Below are 19702 nucleotides of genomic sequence, written 5' to 3' on the forward strand. Positions count from 1 at the left end.
TGCCAAGCATGCCCAACAATGGCAACCCGCTGAAGAGATGAAAGCCCAGAAGTAAATGGAAGGAGTCCCAAAGGGGAACAGACAGCTCCCAACACGCTGCGACTCTATTCTGTGCCCAAATTTGGACTGCTGAGAAAGAATAATTTAGCTCAGAGACACCTTGTAGAAGTGATCGACTGACAATCGTGGGGGATTAAAGAGCAAGTAGGAAATTAGTTTATCTCAATTCGTTTCTAAGCGGAGGCAGCATAAACCATGGATGGCTACCATCCAGGAGTGCTTGTAGGAAAGCCTTTCCCTCCAAGAGAAAACTCTACCTCTCAGCCTATTGGACCACAGTTTGGCTGAGCAAAGAGAACTGTGTGGATTCTTCACCACATACTGTACATACACAGCCACTGTGGCCACCCACTAACCACAGAAGCGCCAAGTAGAACAGCCCCGAAGAGCCTACTGATTTTTTTTTTCTCCCTTTTAAGCCAGAGCCAAGGTTCCCAAGATCTTCCTAAACACCATTAAAATCTACCCAGCCCCTCACCTATCCACCAAGTGAGTCCACACTGTCCTCAATGGCAGTCGGCCAGGGGCTGGTGTACAAGGGACAGGTGCTCAGTGAGCTATTTTCAGTTGCTATCAGATCAATCTGGAGCTGCACATGCTCAGTAGGCAGGCAAGTTTTGGTTGCATTTCAAACTCTGGGCAGCCAAGAGACATACACCTTTCACAGCTGCCAGGGCAACCAGCTGCCCGGTGCTCCTCCCAAGACAGGAGCAATGAAAACAGTGTAACCTGGCCAGCCAACTGCCAGTGAGCAAGCTGCACTCCCGTCTCACTGCCCGGGTTATTCCGAGCGGGGCTTATTGACACTCCATGGCAACGCAGGAACAAAGGGCCAGCGAGAGGGATTTACATGTCTCCCAAAAGTTGCTAGAAAAGTCAGCAGCTCAGACATCTGCTTTCATAATAAAAGTAGCCGTGGAGTTATTACTAGATGAGCGTTGTTTGCCGTCGCTGTTATCGTTTGTGAACCGCCTGGACCAAAGGTCTACTCTTTGAACTAAGGTTTGGGGTTTTTTTGTTTTGCTTCTTTTTGTTGTTTGCCATCACTGAATTGGAGGCCTTCGAAAATGCAGCGTGTGGGCTTCCCTGACGCAACACTGCAGGGGGACCTCATTTTTCTCATCCCTTTACCTCTCATCTTGCCATGCCCGGTGACCCACTTTCACCCACAACTCTTCCAGAACACACCAACTGCCCCTACTTAATCTTTCAAGAGCTCTCACTGCCCCCACGCACAAGACCCTGCCAAGCTATCAGGGCCTCATCTTTAACCGGAATCCCTTCTCCAGGCGGCTCGGCCGGTGGGACTTCCCAGGCAGTATCCAACATCGCCTCACTTCTCGGGGCTCGATCCCTGCCCTGCCTAACAAGTCCTTCTCAGTCATTCCTGCACTAGTCCCATGCCTGTTCATCCTTCCAGCCCGCATCTCCCTGGGCTGGTGTTCCCAACCCAGCCCACTGTGATATGGAGGCCCTTTCTGCCAATGTTCCTTGTGCCGTCCTGTGACCTTTGCCTTATCCAACAAGACTGTGACTCCTTGTCATCAGGAACCACTTCTGGTTATGCTGACATCACCAGTGCCTGCCAGTGTACTCATGCTGACTGATCAATTAGAACAAATTGTCTTAAGAAATAACAAGTGTTGGAGAGGTTGTGAAGAAAAAGGAACCCTCATGCACTGTTGGTGGGAATGGAAATTAATACAACCACTATGGAATACCAGTAGCCCATGCGCGATATCATGTGCAGTAGGTTGCCCGCCGCTTCTGCAGGAGCCAGGAGCCGCACTGCTTCCACGGGAGCCAGGAGGGACCCACGCCGATTCCTCAGGAGGCGGGAGGGAGCCGCAGTGCTTCCACGCCGGCCCCCCTGTCTCTGTCTCTGTCTCCGCTCCAGGCCTCACCTGCATGCACAACCTCCTCCTGTCAGACCCGTTACAGGGTCCCGGCCCAATTTGCATATTTCCTCTTTTTATATATATAGATAGCATGGATTTTCCTCAAAAAAACTAAGAGAGCTACCATATGGCCCAGCAATGCCTCTTCTGGGTATCTACCTGAAAATCTTGAAAAACATGATAGAAGAGGGTAAAGGGGGTCAAATATACGGTGATGAAAAGAGACTTGACTTTGGGTGGTGGGCACACAGTGCAGTAGACAAATGATGTATTATAGAATTGTATACTTGAAGCCTATATGTTAGTAATCCTATGTCACCCCAATAAGTTTAATAAAATTTTTAAAAAGAATGTAAGATTGTCTTTTAACTGAGTGTCTTCCCCCAAACTCGGAATAAATGCTTTGAAAGGATGTGCTCTCTTATCTCCTCAGCCCAGATCAGATCCTGTCTCAGAATACTATCTTTTTTATGTTACAACTAGTAGCACATTTGCAGGAAGAATCCTACAAGCGGCCGCTGCGGCTGCATGCGCTGCCACTGCCGCCGCCATTGCGGCCGCCATGCCTGTACCCGCGGGCCGCTGCCGCCCACCCTTCTCCGCCCCGCCCCGCCCCTCCCCTCCCCGCCCCACCCCGCTTCGCCCAGCCCAGGCTTTCCCTCTAGCAGCCACCTTGCTTTCCGCTTTTCCTCCCTCTTCCAAGTTGTCTTCAGTCTTCACTCCTCCCTCCCTCAGCGTATGCAAATTAACCGCTATCTTTGTTGGGTAATTTGCATACTCGCCCTGATTGGCTGGTGGGCGTGGCTTTGGCTAGTGGGCATGGTTTGGGCATAGCGAAGGTGCGGTCAATTTGCATATTACTGTTTTATTAGGTAGGATAATAATTATTATAGCCAACATCATTTATTCATTTTTTTGTCAAATATTCATTGAACACCAACTACATGCCAGACACTGTCTTAGATATTGGGAATAAAGCAATGGACACCACAAAGTCCCGGCCATACTCTAGGGCTCACTTGGCTCCTCACAACTACCCTGCTCCTGTCTCCACAGACCACGCTGGTAACAGACCCTGAGGGGTGGAGTAACACATACACAGAGAGACACAGTAAAGAAGACAAGAAAAAAAGAAAAAAAAAAAGAAGACAATAGCTCATGTGTTTGACTTTGTCTCTCCTGAAAAGGGCCTGATTCTTACACATGACCAAGAGCCCTCCCTTCAGAAGATACTCTTTGAGTAGCAACAACACCATTTAACTATCAAAAATTTACCCTAATCCTCTGCAAATCTGACATTATGAAGCACATGAACTAGGACATGATAGGAAAAATAAAGAGAAGCCATGACCGTGTAACTCTATATGGCATCTGTGGCGTTCTTCATCAAAGAAGTCAACTGCTACACTGGATTGTGGGCATTTTCCCCTGTTTTTTAATTTATAACTTTCCTGAATAAATCAGATTTTTTTTTCTCATTCAAACAGACTTAGTGTAGGTACCAGAATTCAGGAAGTAAAACAATGGCAGCAAAAAAATAAATAAAAGAGCCCATTTCATACTCCAAATCACCATTTGAATAAAAAATACTGAGTTGTGTTGTGTGTGTGTGGTTTTTTATAGGTGAATTTCACCATCCCATTCCCAAGAGGACTTCCATGTTCTTCCTCCTATTCCTTCTCTCCTTGCCACATCCCCCACATACACAGATCCTAGGTAAGTCCATGCTCTGCTCTAACCCATAACAAAGAATTAGAAGCAGCATTACCATGGATCTGCAAAACACCGCTCTGCAGAGCTCAGATTCAGCCGATTAGAACAGGCAGCAGCTGCTGCGGTGTTATGACCAAGGCTGAGAAAACACAAAGGTAAACTTCCCTCTTCCCATCAAATCCCCAGCTTCAAGAGAGAGGACTGTCAGGCCACAGGAAGTCATGAAAAATAAAAGGTCGTAGGCCAGCTTCCTCAGAAAATATACAGGTGAGCTGTCAGAGCCTTCACCTGTGGGGAGGGGGGACTTCTGGGCAGTGAGCTCTTGGGAGCAGACTGGAATAACCTTTTTAAAACTATGGGTAACGACCCATTTGTGGGTAGTGAAATCCGATCTAGTGGTTCAAGACAAGGTTTCTTCCTTCTTTTTAAATGAAATAAAACGAAATAGAACAAAAAAGAGAAGTAATAGGAGAGGACCTTAAACTTAGCAAGTGATTACTGTTTCATGAAATTTTTGTTTCATGCGTGTGCGGGTCCTAGTCTAAGATGTTTCTAAATGTAGATGCACTGGATCTAACTCTAAAATGTTTCCTACTGTGAGTCACTGTGAAGAGTTTGAAAGCCACCCTGCCCTGTGTCTCACACTATTTTGGAACTGACATGCGATCCGAGTAATTATGACTATTTCACATAATCATTATCTGTGGAAGCTCGCCTGCGGTCATGCAGGCAGCAGAGGAAAGCTTCAGAGGACAGTTAGCAGTGTTTTGAAAGCTAGAAATTAATTTTCAATATCTTTTGTTTTCCATGCTGTTTATTTCTTTCTGCTGTTTATTTCTTTTTAAGAGTTAAAGTTGCTTAAAAAGTTCCTGGACCCAATGTGCGTGTGTGTATATGTGTGAGAGAGAGGGAGAGAGAGAGAAAAAGAGAGAGAGACCAGGCTTCCTCATATCAACAAGCAATTCTCAAACACCAGCAAAGCATCTGAGAATTCAATCAGATTCCACAGGTAAAGAGCTCTGTCCCACAAGACCACTTTCCACTTCAGACGCCAGTCTCAATCAGAGATTCCCACCCCCCGCCTCCTTGGGTTCAATTAATTTTCTAGAATAGCCCACAGAACTCAAGAAAACCCATATACTCACTAGATTACTGATGTACTACAAAGGATATTAAAAGATATGAGTCAATGGCCAGATGAAAATATACACAGGGCAAGGTCCCAAACAAAGGAGCTTCTATCTGCCTGAAGTTGAGGGCCCACCAGGGTGACACACAGAAACAGTTCCCCAACATAGAAAGGCTCCAAAAAGGGACTGACAAACTGTCCTTAGGTTTTATGGAGGCTGCATTACATAATTATGACTGACTAAGTCACTGACCATTGGCAACTGATTCAACCTCAATTTCCCTCTTCCTTCCCCAGAAATCAGGGAGTGAGACCAAAAGTTCCAATAGTTTAACCACATGGTTGGCTCCTACCCCTTAGGAGTGGGTGGGATCCAAAAGTTACCTCATTAACATAACAAGAAATGCCATTCTTGCTCTCATCACTTAGGAAATTCCAAGGGGTTTCGGATCTGAGTATGAAGACAAAATATATTCTGGTCATCTAAATGATTATAAATCACAATATCACAGTTGCATGTATAACTACAAATCTCCTGCTGTGCTAGCTTTTCCATAAAGAGAAAACGGCATTCATCCTTTCGCTCTTGAGACCAAACTTTATAAAAGAAAAGCTTGGAAGCTATTGCACTGCCCACTCACTGTTGACTATAAAGAAATCATTTCATGAGCTAGGGTCCTGGACTTGTCTTCCCTTCTGTTCAATACTTGACTTGATTAAATTTTTAGAGTCCTACCCACACCCCACTGCCACTTCCTCTTACATAAATCTGCATTGAATATGAACATTTTCTAGGATCCACTGTGCTGGGGTGGGGGGGGGGGGGGGGGGGGGGGGGGACCTCGATGTGGCTTTAGTTTAACTACCCACAGAAGAAACAAACATTCCCCAGGAAGGAAAGCTAAAAGGAAGCTTTGTCACAACTCACCTTGCATCAAATAATACACCATCATTCTATTAGATAAGAAAATGTGACAATAAAGAAGTATCTTTAAAGAGTACAGCTTCATTAGATATTTATATTTTAGGTCCTAGGAGTGGCAAATAGCTCAGTACATCTCAATTATCTCCCCCAAAAAGTCTCATTTGATGATGAGTCAATGAAAAAGATTTTGTTCTGAATAAAAGGAATAAATTATAGTAATGAGAAATGAGAGCAACAAATTTAATACTGACACATTTTTCTTACATTCACTCACCCCTTCAAGAACTTTCAGAATCCCCAATAGTGAGAAATTCAAAGAAAGGCTTATTCTATTCTTCCCCCACCAGTGGCAAAGAGGGGTACCTTTATGGTCTCTAACAAAAAGTCCATTGAAGTTATCCCCATCCTCCCCTCATCGGGTAATTGGCCTGGAAAGTCTGAGTGGTGATAGCTTTGGAAATACTAAAATCTGTAAAAATTAACCAATTTTCAAGTCAACACTGAAAATTTAGGCCAAAATCTCTTGCTCAAAACTCTGCAAAGTCCAGACTCCTTTAGTGTAATAAAATCTAACGATGGCTTACAAGTTTAATAAAATGTGGGTCATCTTAGCTCTGAAATATTTCTGAAGAAGCAATATTGCATTTGAAGCACTTGTGTCATGGTCACCACCTGCAAATGCTCACAAGGACAAAGGGAAAGCCAAACGTGGAGGTGCTGGAACAAAGATGGACGTCCCCCTGGCGGCATAATAGTGGTGTTAGAGCATGATTAGTCTTATTAATGGGAAGGGAAAGGAAGGCTATATGGGTAATTAGGACTCAAGTGCTCTTCTCTGTGAGAGCAAATAAAACTCTTCCTGCAGCTAGAGTTGTATATATAATGAGCATGAAAAAGGAATACCGGTATGAGAGACAAGAGGAAAAACACAACTCAGGTGAAGCAGCCTCACCATTCGCTATTAAAAGATTTCATCTCAACCTTGTCAGCAGACTGGATTACACTGGATTCTAGCATGCACCAGATATAATGTGAATGTGGGTGTAGCTAATTTAGGGTACCAGAAAAACGCAAAATTCTGAAGAAAACTGATAATGGTTGAAACTCCTACACACTATTCCTCAAAGTATATCAGACCTTTCATTGGCTCTAGCCTTAAGCAAGAGTTTTAACCAATTCAAAAGCACATCCTCCAAAACCCTACCTCATTAGGGTCATCATGAGGATTATGGGAAATAATGCATACAAAGAAGTTAGCCCAACATTTGACACATATTAGCCACTCCCTAAATATTTACTTCTAATCATCAGAGGGGCAGTTATAGTAAAGAGTATTTTCCAAACTTATTTGGTCTTTTCTGCCCCAGAGCATTTAGGATTGCATAGAACGTGAGCAATGTTCTAAAGTACACTCATACTAGCCAAACTACCAAAATCACTGTTTGGGGCCTATTATTTGAAGAGAAAAAACTATTTCTAGACAGTATTTAAGAGGTATTTGGTAGTAACTGGGAGACAAAGGAGAAAAAGCTTGTTGTTGTTGTTGTTGTTTTAATGGGCAACAAAGAGTAACTACCACACAAAGTATATTAGAACAAAATCTCTGAGTTTCTTACTTATACCCCAAGAATGCCATCAGCTTCAATGAAGCACAGTTAATAAGGACCATCCTAGCTGCTTTGTCAATATCAAACATAGTTCTGCTTCCTTTTAAACTTGATAGTCTAAAGCTCTTCACTAGACAATGGGACTTGTAGAAAGATTTTCTGTATCTGCCCTATTATTTACCTCTTTGGTTAAGTATTTTGTACTTAACATTTGCTTTATGACTAATGTTGAGTATATTAGTGTGTATTACAATTAGGGGTTCTCAGTGGCTTTTAAAAAATTCCTAGTAAATATATAAAAACAAAGAGTCTTTTCATAGAATATGTATTTGACAGTTAAGTTGAGTTATGGAGAGAAGACAGAAAACTAAGGCAACTGCAATTATGATTAGAAGAGCCCTCTAGGTTGTAGCACTCACTGGATATTCTGTTTAAAAAAATAAAATAAAAAGCTACTGCAACTAAAGAATGTGTGTTCTTTCCCTTGCTTGTAAACATCCTAGAGATGGTGGTAGATTAAATGGCAAAACCTTAGTGGTAATCTGTTTCCATTTCAGCCAGACTAACTCGTTTCATTATATACTAGAGGCCTGGTGCATGGATTCGTGCACATGGAAAGGAAATTAATTAGAAGAAATATTTTAGAGGCTGGGGAGGGACCGCAGGAAAGATTGGCCGGTCAGGGAGGGACCATGGGAGGACTCCAGGGCACATCCAGCCTATCTCACTCAGACCCCATCGGCCAGACCCCAGCAGCAAGCTAACCTACCGGTTGGAGCATCTGCCCCTGGTGGTCAGTGCGCGTTATAGTGACTGGTTGAACAGTCGAACAAACGGTCGGACACTTAGCATATCAGGCTTTTATTATATAGGATTGTTACTGTGGCATTACAAAGACATTTGCTGGATTCTTTGGGCAACTTAAGAGCTAAAAGCAAGAAAAAGCAACCAATGGTGTGGTTGATAATATTGATCCATAAATGCCCTTTCCCCTTCTCTTTTCCTCATTCCTTCTCCACTTCTTCTCTGTTCATACTACATTTCCACCTCAATTTCTCTTCCACATTCTTTTTCTTTTAACCATGCCACATCCATGAAACCCAGAGGAACTTCTTGATATCACACAGAACTAAAGGCATAGAATTTGGAGGAACTTCATTCCATGACTTTCTTTAGTTTTTGTTGTAGTGATCAGTGTTTAGCAATTAAAAAGAGAAGGAAAATTTCTAGAAACTTTGCTATTATGTCTCCAGACATTGTCAAATGTCCCTGGGAAGGTCATATCACTGAGCTGAGAACTATTGTTAACCCATCAAATCTTCCCAGCCCATTTCTTTTTATTAATCCCTTCAACCTGGGACCCAACCTCTCTTCTGGTTAAAAACCTCTAATTCCTTTAAACTTGCCATGCAGGATCTTTATTTCATACCCTCTTGGCACTAATTAAAATCACTGCAATATTAGTGGAATGTTTTTAACAGCATTGCTTAGCACCAGAACCTACACTATAGACACCCAAATTATTTACAACACAATGTCCAATAGAAATTTAATGGAAGCCACATGATGTAATCTCACATAATGTAATATTATTGGGTAACAAAAGAAAATCTAGATGACCCTGAGCATGGCAGTAGCTTTTTAGAGGCACGATCCATAAAAAAAAATAATTACGGTAGACATTTCATTAAAATTAAAAACTTTGCTCTGTGAAAGACAATGTCAAGAGAATGAGAAGAGAAGCAAAAGACTGAGAGAAAACATATGCAAAAGGCACATCTCATCAAGGACTGTTTCCCAAAACATATAAAAACTCAAAAATAAAAAAAACAACCAACCTGATTTAAAAAATGAGCCAAAGACCTCAACAGACACATCATCAAAAAAGATACACAGATGACAAATAAGCACATGAAAAGATGCTCCACACCATATGTCATCAGGGAAATGAAAATTAAACCGACACCTATTAGAATGGCCAAAATCCAGAACGCCGACAATGCCAAACAGTGGCCGGATGTGGAGCAGCAAGAACTCTCATTCATTGCTGGTAGGGAAGCATAATGGTACTGCTACTTTGGAAGACAGGTTGTAATTTCTTACAAAACTAAACCTACTCTACCATACAATGTAGCAATCATAATCCTCGGTGTTTACCTAAAGGAGCTGAAAACTAATTCCACACAAAAATTTGCATACCAATATTCATAGCAACTTTATTCATAACTGCCAAAACCTGGAAGCAACCAATATGTTTCTTTAATAGGTCAATGAATAAACTGGTACATCCGGACAATGGAATATTATTCAGTGCTAAAAAAAAAAAAGGTGAAGCCATGAAAATATATGGAGGAACATTAAATGCCTATCAGTAAGTTAAAGAAGTCAATCTGAAAAGACTATACACTGCATGATTCCAACAATATGTCATTCTAGAAAAGGCAAAACTCTGGAGGCAGTGAAAAGATCAGTGGTTGTTAGTGCTTAACGGTAGCAGGGGAGAGGGATGAACAGGTGGAGCACAGGAAATTTTTAGAGCAGTGAAATAGTCTGTATGATACTATAATGGTGGATACATGTCATTATACATCTGCCCAAATCCATAGACTGTACACCATCAAGAGTAAACCCTAATTTAGACTATGGACTTTGGGTGATTATAATGTGTCAATATAGGTTCATCAATTATAACAAATGTACCACTTTAATGGAGGATATTAATAATGGGAGAGACTATGCATGTGGAGGTGTAGGGGTATGAGAAATCTCTGTTCATATCTTTCAATTTCACTCTGAACCTAAAAACAGCTTTAAAAAGTCATAATAAAGGGAGGGAGGAGAGGAGTGCTAAATCTGATAGGATTAAGAACAAACTTGTTTACAGTAAGCCAAACCATACACAGAACATTCATGCACCACTTACAGATGGGGATTTGTTCTGAGAAACGCATCCTTAAGTGATTTCATCATTGTGCAAATATCGTAGAGTGCATGCACACACACACGTAGATGGTATAGCCTACTACATAACTCGGCTACATGGTATAGCCTATTGCTACCAGGCTACAAGCCTGTACAGCATGTTACTGCATAAAACAATATGAGATTAAGTCACGTGAAAGAGAAAATGATGCAATGAAAAGATGTGGTAAACACAAGGTATATGGTTTTACAGCAAACTTTTTTTAATAAGTAGAAAGAGTGCACTCTACAAGAATGATAAAAAGTATAGTAAATTCATAAACCAGTAACAGAGTGTCATTTATTATCATTATCAAGTACCATGTACCGCACGTAATTGTATGTGCTAACTTTTTTACGACTGACAGTGCAGGATTGTTTACACCAGCATCTCCACAAACATGTGAGTCATATGTTGTACTATGACCTTTCAGTGGCTATGAAGTCACCAGGTGATAGGAATTTTTCATCTCCATTATAATCTTATAGAACCACCATGGCATATGTTTATCTGTCCTTGACCGAAACGTCACCATGTGGCACACGACTGTACACTTGAGCTACCCAAACAGCTGTGAGCCTCTTACCTTCCATACTTGGGGAGGGGAAAGCAATCATCATTAGCACAGGAAGAATCATCACTCCATCTACCATTGTACAACTGTGGAGGAAAAAGAGAGATATAAGTAAGACAAAAAATTTAACTGCAGGATGACAAGTTAAATTAAGCATACCACTTTCAAACTGCCATTCAAGGCCTTTCTTACAAATCCCCCTCACATATGTTGCCTTATTTCTTAGTATATTTAAACACATACCCTTTACATAGATCTAAACAAATCATCTTAAGAAGTTAATCAGATGTACCTCCTGCTGGTGGCCACTCTAAGGTGATTTTCTCTGAGTCTACCCTCTTACAAAGAACTCAACAGGGACAGGAAAAATTCTCAGCTATATAAGGCTAGGCATTCCCAAAGGATCTTAGATTTGAATTTTATCCTACCCTATTGAATGCAGAATTGGCATTAAATTAAAACCTCTGAGAAGCATGAATAGACTGTTCTTACAGTATGATAAAGATTAAGTGACTGAAATCATTCAAATTACTGTGTTTGAGCCTTACTTCCCCTTGCTCTTCATACAGGCCCATGGGGAAAAAAGCAAACCTACAACATATCCCTCATCTCTGGCAAAACAATGCTTTCCTTTATCAACCTCAAATTTAACAGAAGACAGACACAATCAAGACAGGAAGAAATCATGTAAATGTGTAATATGTAAAACTGTAACTGAGAGAAAATAAGATACCTGATAAAAATTTCAAGTTGATACTGCCCTGACACTACATTGGCAAAAGATCAATGTTATGAGGTAAAGGACTACAAAAGAGAACTTTTCCATTTGAATAAACTTGAAAAAGTTTCAGGAATATGATGACAGTTTGGTTATATGAGTTCTTTATTACAAGAAATAATTTTTAAAAATTAAACCTTTGTCTAGTTGTGATTTTCTGGATGGTAAAAAAAAGTAGAAGAAAATGGGTAAAGTTCTTTAATAAATAGGTTAGTGTGCTATCTCATTCTTACATCTTCAACGCAAAGAGCAAAAGCCTGTTGCTATGTAAGCAGTTTAGAGTGGATACCTGATTCATTTTCTTAAGATCAAAATCTGAGGTTGGTAGTCTGATTGTTCATTCCCCACACCCCCGTCCTCTCTTACCAGCCTTCATTCCAATTTGTGCATAATTGTATTTCAACCTATCCCTTCTCTATTAACAAGATGAGGGAGTAAAGGAGACGTGTTTATGTACCTTCCTTTTATACTAAAAGAACATGAAATTTGAGTGAGCCCCTTTACTGTTATTATTTCCATGCTCACATAGATCTTGTCTATAGTGAGCCCTTATTTGTGACATACAAAGTACCTCATCTTGGCCCTCAGGGCCCTCACAACCAGATTCCTCCAACACCATATCATGAACATGAACATAGTGTTGGTTCCATCTGTCTCAAATGCCCTGAGCCTCCTCTTCCACCCCTCTCCTACCCAACTGCCTCCTGCATTAATAATCTAGTTCAAAAAGCAAACACTTGGTGGAACACCTCTCTCTCAGCAGTGATTTCAACCCCCCAGTGGTCTAACACCACTCGGAATGAATTCATTATTTATGTCAGTCTCCAGCACTGGACCACTTGTCTCCAAAAGTGTACATGTACCCAATGGTCATGCAAGACAACTCATTGACTTGTGGAATTAAGATTCAAAAATATTTACCTTACAGCCCTGGCCAGGTAGATCAGTTGGTTAGAATGTTGTCCCAATACACCAAGGTTGCAGGTTCGATGCCCGGTCAGGGCACATACAAGAATCAACCAATGAATATATAAATAGGTGGAACAACAAATCAATGTCTCTATCTCTTCCTTTCTCTCTCTACAATCAATCAATAAATTTTAAAGGTATTATCTTATACTAAATGTGTTCATCTAATAGAGCCACAAATAACTTGGGCCTTTATTTGGTCTCTGTCACAATTCCTCATGACAGTCTAGTATAAGAAGTATCTTTCAGAAAGAGTGGGAGATATAATGTGAAAGTGTGAAGACTACACCCCCTTACTATCCTTTTAAGGTTCCATTTAAGTGGAATTACAGCTTGAATTGGCTAGTTATAATGAAATGAGCCCTCCCCCAATGGGATGGGTTCTAAAAACATTAAAGAAACTACAGATTAAATATGGTATTAATCTGTAAAGAAGAGAAGAGTAAGAAAATGTGAAGCTGATTTCTCCCTTCCAAGTAATTTTTCATTAATCACGTTACTAGAAAAAAGCAGTTAACATTCAGTTGAATCTGACATAAAGTTGTCTCCCCTCCTGGCCAGTGTGGCTCAATGGTTGAGCATTGACTCATGAACCAGGAGGTGGTGTTTAGATTCCAGGTCAGGCCACATGCTCAGGTTGTGGGCTCGATCTCTAGTAGGGAGCATGCAGGAGGCAGCTGACCAATGATTCTCTCTCATCATTGATGTTTCTATCATCTGTCCCTCTTCCTTCCTCTCTCTGAAATCAATAAAAACATATTTTTTAAATGTAAGAAAAAGAAGAATGCCCAATCTCAAAATAAAAAAATACGTAAAAATTGATTTACATCCAATAAATATTATAAACAATAAACATTATCCTGAGTGACTTGAGATTTTTATTAATAAGAAGTCATCACCATTAGCAGTCCCTTAAATATTTCATCTTTAATCTCTCTAAAATTTTTATTTTATGTATGTTTTATAATAGTTTTTATTTTACATAAAACTTATAACCAACATACAGAGAGTGCATGCTCAAAAAATTTTTTAACCAATGGGACATGTTATCAAAACCTTTTGAAAACTACTGGACTCTCAGTCATATCTTTGAATTCCAGTCCTTCCTTCCTACCTTTCTTCTTTTCTTCCTTCCTTCCACAACTAATGAGAGACTACTGTTTATTAGACTTTAGAAACTTAATCTATACATATAAAAGCCTAAGCGACCGAATGACCAAACGATTGTTTCACTTGTCGCTATGATGTGCACTGACCACCGGGGGGCAGCCGCTCAATGCAGGAGCTGCCCCCTGGTGGTCGGTGCACTCCCACAGTGGGAGCACCGCTCAGCTGACTGAGGGGCACCAGACACAGGGCTCACAGCTGGCGAGCGCAGCTGAGGCAGCACGAGCCTCTCCGGCCTCCAGCCAACGTGGCAGCATGCTACCGAGCAACGGTGGCGGCAGCAGGGGCAGCGGGGCCAGGATGAGCGAGAGCAGCATGGAAACTGGCAGAATGACATCCCCTCAGAGGTTCCAGATTGCAAGAGGGTGCAGGCCAGGCTGAGGGACCCCACCAGTGCACGGATGCACCGGGCCTCTAGAAAGATATAAGCATGGTCCTTACTATCACGAAACTTACTGTCTATGTTGGTAATCAAATAAACATCCAAAAGATTGTATAATTAAAAACTGAATTAAATGTAAAAATAACATGGTTAAACATGAGTGCTAACAAAACAACTTGAGACTTCCTGAAGGGTGGAGGAACGTCCCTGGGGAGGTTATATCTAAATAAGAACCAGACTAGAAAAAGGATAAGCCTGTGAGTGTGTGTGTGTGGGGGGGGGGGTGGGGGGGGAAGAAGAGAGAGAATTGAGGTGGGTAGCACCCTGTGGTTGAGACAGGTAGCATTTAAGGAAATAGACACAGCTTCCATAGAGGCCATATGGCCAGGGCAAGCAAGGTATGTCCTCAGGACTTAAGACATATTCAGAAGTACACACACACACACACACACACACACACACACACAGGCTAGGATACAGAGAGCCTAGAGAGAAGAGTTATAAAGCAAGAGGACAAAACCCAAGAAGACTGGAGGTAGGCCAGGGTCAAAACTCAGTAAGATCTGGTTAAGCCCTAGCAAGCCTTCTCCTCACCTCTCTATAGTCATTGCCCTCAAGGCCCCTTACCCTTAGTTCTCACAACTGGCCCCTCACCACCTCATTTTCCCAGGCACTGCAAGCAGCCAGCTTCCTGCCTATCTCAGGACCTTTGTGTACAAGACATTCCTGTGCTTCGGGCTCTTCTTTCAGGATCCAACCTGGCAAATTCCTACTCATCCCTCAAGTCTCACCTTAAATGTCGCTTCCTTCCAGAAGCTTGCCTACCCCCTCAGATGCCCTCATTACACTCTCATATACCACTGTGAACCTTCACTCACTGCATTTATCACAATTAATAATTACTTATTCATACCTGTGTGCTTTTGGATATCTGCTTGCCTCACTAGACTGTAAACTTGATGGTAGCAAAATCTATCATCTATTTCGTTCATTGCTACCAGAGCCAAGGAGGTGCACATTTAATACTTGTTGAATCTGCACTTCCTCTAAATTAATGAGCTCAATTTAAGTTTAAATTCTAAAGGCATAGCAATCTCTTCCAGCCCTTTCCTACGCACAGGCACATACACACCTGCAAAGAAGTGGTGGGATGAAGACATTTACCATCTCTCTAACATTAATCTGTAAAATTTGTTCTCAGGTAATAGTAAAAGTTAGAAGTTAACAAGCTTCAAATTTCAAAATCAAGAATCCTTTCACTATTAAAAAAATCTAAAAGACGATCACCATTGGCACTTTTTCCTGTGACAAAGCCAAGAAAAGTCCATGCCCCAAAATATCCCTTAACAGATCATAATTGTACAAGCAAAACTAAAATATTAATTTAGGCTCATAAGTATAGAACAGAAAAAAAAAAAAAAGGAGTCAGAAATTCAGTCCCCAAGCTAATCTACTGTTTATAGACAGAAAGCTCAAAATCTGCCAAAAATCTCTGGGGAAGAAACATCAGCATCACTTCCTGGTTGCCATTTTGCTGTGTCTGGAGTGTCTGTGCTGCTCAGTTCATTCAGCTATTAAACACAGACGGGAAAAAGGGGAAAGAATGTAAATAGCAGAATATTCTGGAATAAATGTCCTCATATTTTAATTATTAAGAAATATCAATATGCTACCATCCCAACTTTAAGCCCCAAGGGTCTATTTCTAATTTTAAAATATACTAAAAAGATAATACTGTCTTTAAAAGTAAAAAAATAAAAAAAAAAGTTAAAGTAAAAAATGTGGGTTGGCAAAAAAGAAGTACTGATAGTGGAAAAAGAGAGTGGTAATAATTCCACAGTTCAGGGATGCCCTACTCCAGTGGCTTACAAACGTTTTGGTCTCAGAATCTTTTTATACTTTTGAAAAATACTGAGGCCCCTAAGGAGCTTATCTCTGTGGGCTATGTCTATCAACATTTACTCCATTAGAAAGTAAAAGGGAATTTTTTAAATATTGTATTTCTTTTAAAATAAGAAGCATACTAGCTTATTTTTTATAAATAAAAAACAACTATACACCCCCCCCCAAAAAAAAAAACACAATAAAGAAATAAACATACTGAAAAAAGTGGCACTGTTTGGCATTTTTGCAAATCTCAATAATGTTTGGCTTAATAGAAAACAACTGGACTCTCATATATGATTCTACATTCAATCTGCTATAACATGTTGTATTGGTTGAAGTACATATAGCGAATCCAACCTTGAACATACATCACTGGAAGAAGGAGGATCTCACGGAACCCCTGAGGAAGTCACGGGAGCTCCACTTGGACCACACTTTGAGAACCATCACCTTATTCTTTATTTGATCAGTTCTTCTACCATACAGATACCACATGGTACATTTTAGGCTGAGCATTTACCCACTACCTGAGAAAAAGGCTACTGTTCCACAGGTTTAAAAATCTCATTAGCCTCTCTAACATCAAGGAAATCAACAAAATCTATGGTCAAGGAAGAAGACATTAGATTTTATTTTTAAATATAGGAATAATATTTTATGTACACAACTAAATATTTTTTAAGTGAGACATAAACCTGTCATAAGAAAGTACTCAACTGCTCATCTCACTTGGGTTCAACCAAATCCTTATGTAATGTTCTAAGGCCAAAATCCCCAACTGAAAAAATCATAGGCTACTTACTGGGGATTACAGAATATTATCTGAAAGGTTCAGAGCATGAATTTTTGTCTGCAGTATATACAATCTCCGTTCTGCTCTTGGATAATAAGGCCCTATATCCCTAGTAACTAATCTTAATACTTCAGACATAAGGACCTCCTGACTCAACTACTCTTTAAGTCAGTACCATCTCTTACAATGTCTCCGGACTACAATCTAGGGAGATAGTGTATTCCCATGATAATTCTATAAAAACAGGCATATCACCAGGGCAGAACAGAACTGCTTTCCAAATCCCATGGTATTTTTCAAACTCCATTTATAGATCAGTCTGATATCCAGTTAAGGAGCTAGCGTTTAGCTCGATTTCTAACATGTGTGGGCTTGAGACCAAGTTTGGCACTTCTTTTGCTCATCACAATTTTACAGCTGGATAAAACCACAGATACACTCCAATACATTACCCCCACACACAAAAATCACAAAGCATTTTGATATTGGTCACAAAGTAATCCAGAGTATAATGCACATTTATTGTCAACTTTTAGTACTCATATTAAGCAATCTAATTAATAATTTATCTAGGGCAAAAAATAAAGGCTATTTCTAAAACCTATACTTATGAACAGCATACAATTTGTTATCCATAATATTGCAGATGAAGGGAACGTTGTAAGATGAACCCTATGATTTTTCTCCCCTTCCTAAAATTCTACCAAATATTCATTTGTCAGGGCTGGTAACCTAAACTCATTTGGTTTGTCCATTGGTTCAAGATATAATTTACTTATTAAGTACCTATTCGTACGATAAGGACTTTCTTGATACTCTTAATTCAGCATCTAACATTCTCCGAGTTAGAAAGACTTGAAGGTCAGGTTGTACATTCACCCCTCCATGCTTTGAATGACACTATCCAGCTGAGTCCCTCACCACTGGTGGGGCTTATCACTGCTCTTCCAGGACAGTTTTTTCTTTATATCTCTTTATGCAGTCTATGCTGTACCTTCAATTAGGGGGTAAAAGGGACCTCATTCTCTTTCAATGTCAATGACAGAGGCAAAGCAGAAAAAGAATGAGAGTAATTCTGCCTTCTCCTAGTTATCTGTCAAAAATACATCCTTATCACCCCAAAGGTAGCAGCACTTACTAACCAGCCAGGCATTATGCTTAGGGATCATATGTATTATATCATTCTATCTCTCCCAGAAACGCTCTAAAGTAAATATTCATATTCACCTCGTGTCACAGATAAGAACATCTATAAAATTTTCAGGGGGCAGAGTTTTCAGTGGGTGGGTAGAAGTAATCAGAGTTCAGCTCTTAACCAACCACCACTCTCACACCTTTATCAAACTAGCTCAGCTGCTTTCGTCTGCTTGTGTCATCCTTAACATTTTATCCACACCTCGACACATTCACTTTAACCACCTTGATTTTCGTCTTAGAAAACAATCTTTAATCATGGTTATTTGGGTCACTTTTCAATCATGACCTCTTTCCATCTCTCTAAATTCAAAATTAATTTCATATACTCTGTAAACTCAGAGTTTTCCCCCTGCCCTGAAAAAAAAAAAAAAAAAGATTTTGGTGTGGAGAAAAAAATAAACCACCTTGACAATACAGCATTTCTATATCACATCCCCCACCCCCACATTTCAGTTCTCTTATAACTCACATCTCAAAATAAAAACAGAAATTAGTGTATGTCAGGCACATTTTAGAACAAATTTAGACCCAGTAAGACAAATTCTAGACATGAAACTTTGAGGGAAGGTATACTTACAATAACCACCTCCAAGTGGGACAAAAATCAGCCATTATGTGAGAACAGTTATGCCTCTTCTATGCTCAAAAGGCAGAGAGAGAGAGAGAGAGAGAGAGAGAGAGAGAGAGAGAGAGAGAGAGACAGACTAAGGGCAGCTTGCTCCACACTACCTGAGCCTTAACAGGGGTGAAAATGACATGGGCTGTCAGTTATAGCTGCAAAGAAAGGCTAAACCGAAGCCATCATACCATATAAGTTAAGTCAGGGTCTTTTCTCCAGTTCACAAATGACCTGTGAAATATTTTTAACACCACACTCTGTCTGAACTGGTGATGTGCAAGTTGCCAGGGCTCGGTTTTATATAGACTTCACTGCTGCTGGAGGGTTCTGGTGGGTGTTACTTTCAGAATATTAGCATGTAATTTGATCTTTGGTGATAGATGAATACAAATAGCTTCTTGGACAAGTCCTATAGAACTGAAATTCAGCCCCTGGATCGGTTCATCCTGTCGTTAGAAGAACTAATTACAGAGTATTTCAGGGGAGTGGGGGAAGGTTTTGACTGAGTTACACTGCAAACATCCCAGCTGTGACAAGACATGGTTTGGAAAGGAGAGGGAAAGACTGATTTTATCTGTGAAGGGCTGGGAGAAGATCAGGCTTAACGGAATAAAAGCAAGTGAACGATTTAGGTTAGGCTACCATGTAAGAAACAATGAATCCCCAGTAAATTTACTTTAATTGTCTACCGAATGAAACTGACTTTACTACACGACCAGATACGTAGATATTAACTACACTAAGCTTCTGAGATTCCAATGTTTTGGTCACCCACTCCATGCCTTACCGGTATCTCAAGGAGGGTTTTATTTCGACACGCTTGACTACATGGAAACTATCCATCGTTTTCCACTTCATTCCCTCTGTATCAAATAGCCATGGCTCTCCTGCTTTGTTTCAACTGATAGGACCCCATCATCTCCCAGCTGTTTGGTGATATTCTCCTTGGCAGCTCGGGGCTCACTCCTTGCCCTCCAGTTTTCAAACTGTGGCTGGAACCATGTTTTTTAACCTACTGGTAGGAAGGAGCCTGTTATCCTCC

General features: G+C 40.6%; 1 protein-coding gene across 2 annotated transcripts in view; it reads right to left on the reverse strand.

Moving 5' to 3' along the window:
• ACVR1 (activin A receptor type 1) overlaps positions 1 to 19702 on the reverse strand; it is a 128670-nt gene that overhangs the window by 44169 nt on the left and 64799 nt on the right. For both annotated transcript variants that reach the window (XM_054723076.1, XM_028141197.2), the window contains exon 3: positions 10881 to 10954. In XM_054723076.1, the coding sequence (XP_054579051.1) occupies positions 10881 to 10947 (67 nt within the window). In that variant the 5' untranslated portion in view covers positions 10948 to 10954. The remainder of the gene's footprint in view (positions 1 to 10880; positions 10955 to 19702) is intronic.

The sequence above is a fragment of the Eptesicus fuscus genome, chromosome 11 (genome assembly GCF_027574615.1).
Source record: "Eptesicus fuscus isolate TK198812 chromosome 11, DD_ASM_mEF_20220401, whole genome shotgun sequence".
In the NCBI taxonomy this organism is placed as follows: Eukaryota; Metazoa; Chordata; class Mammalia; order Chiroptera; family Vespertilionidae; genus Eptesicus; species Eptesicus fuscus.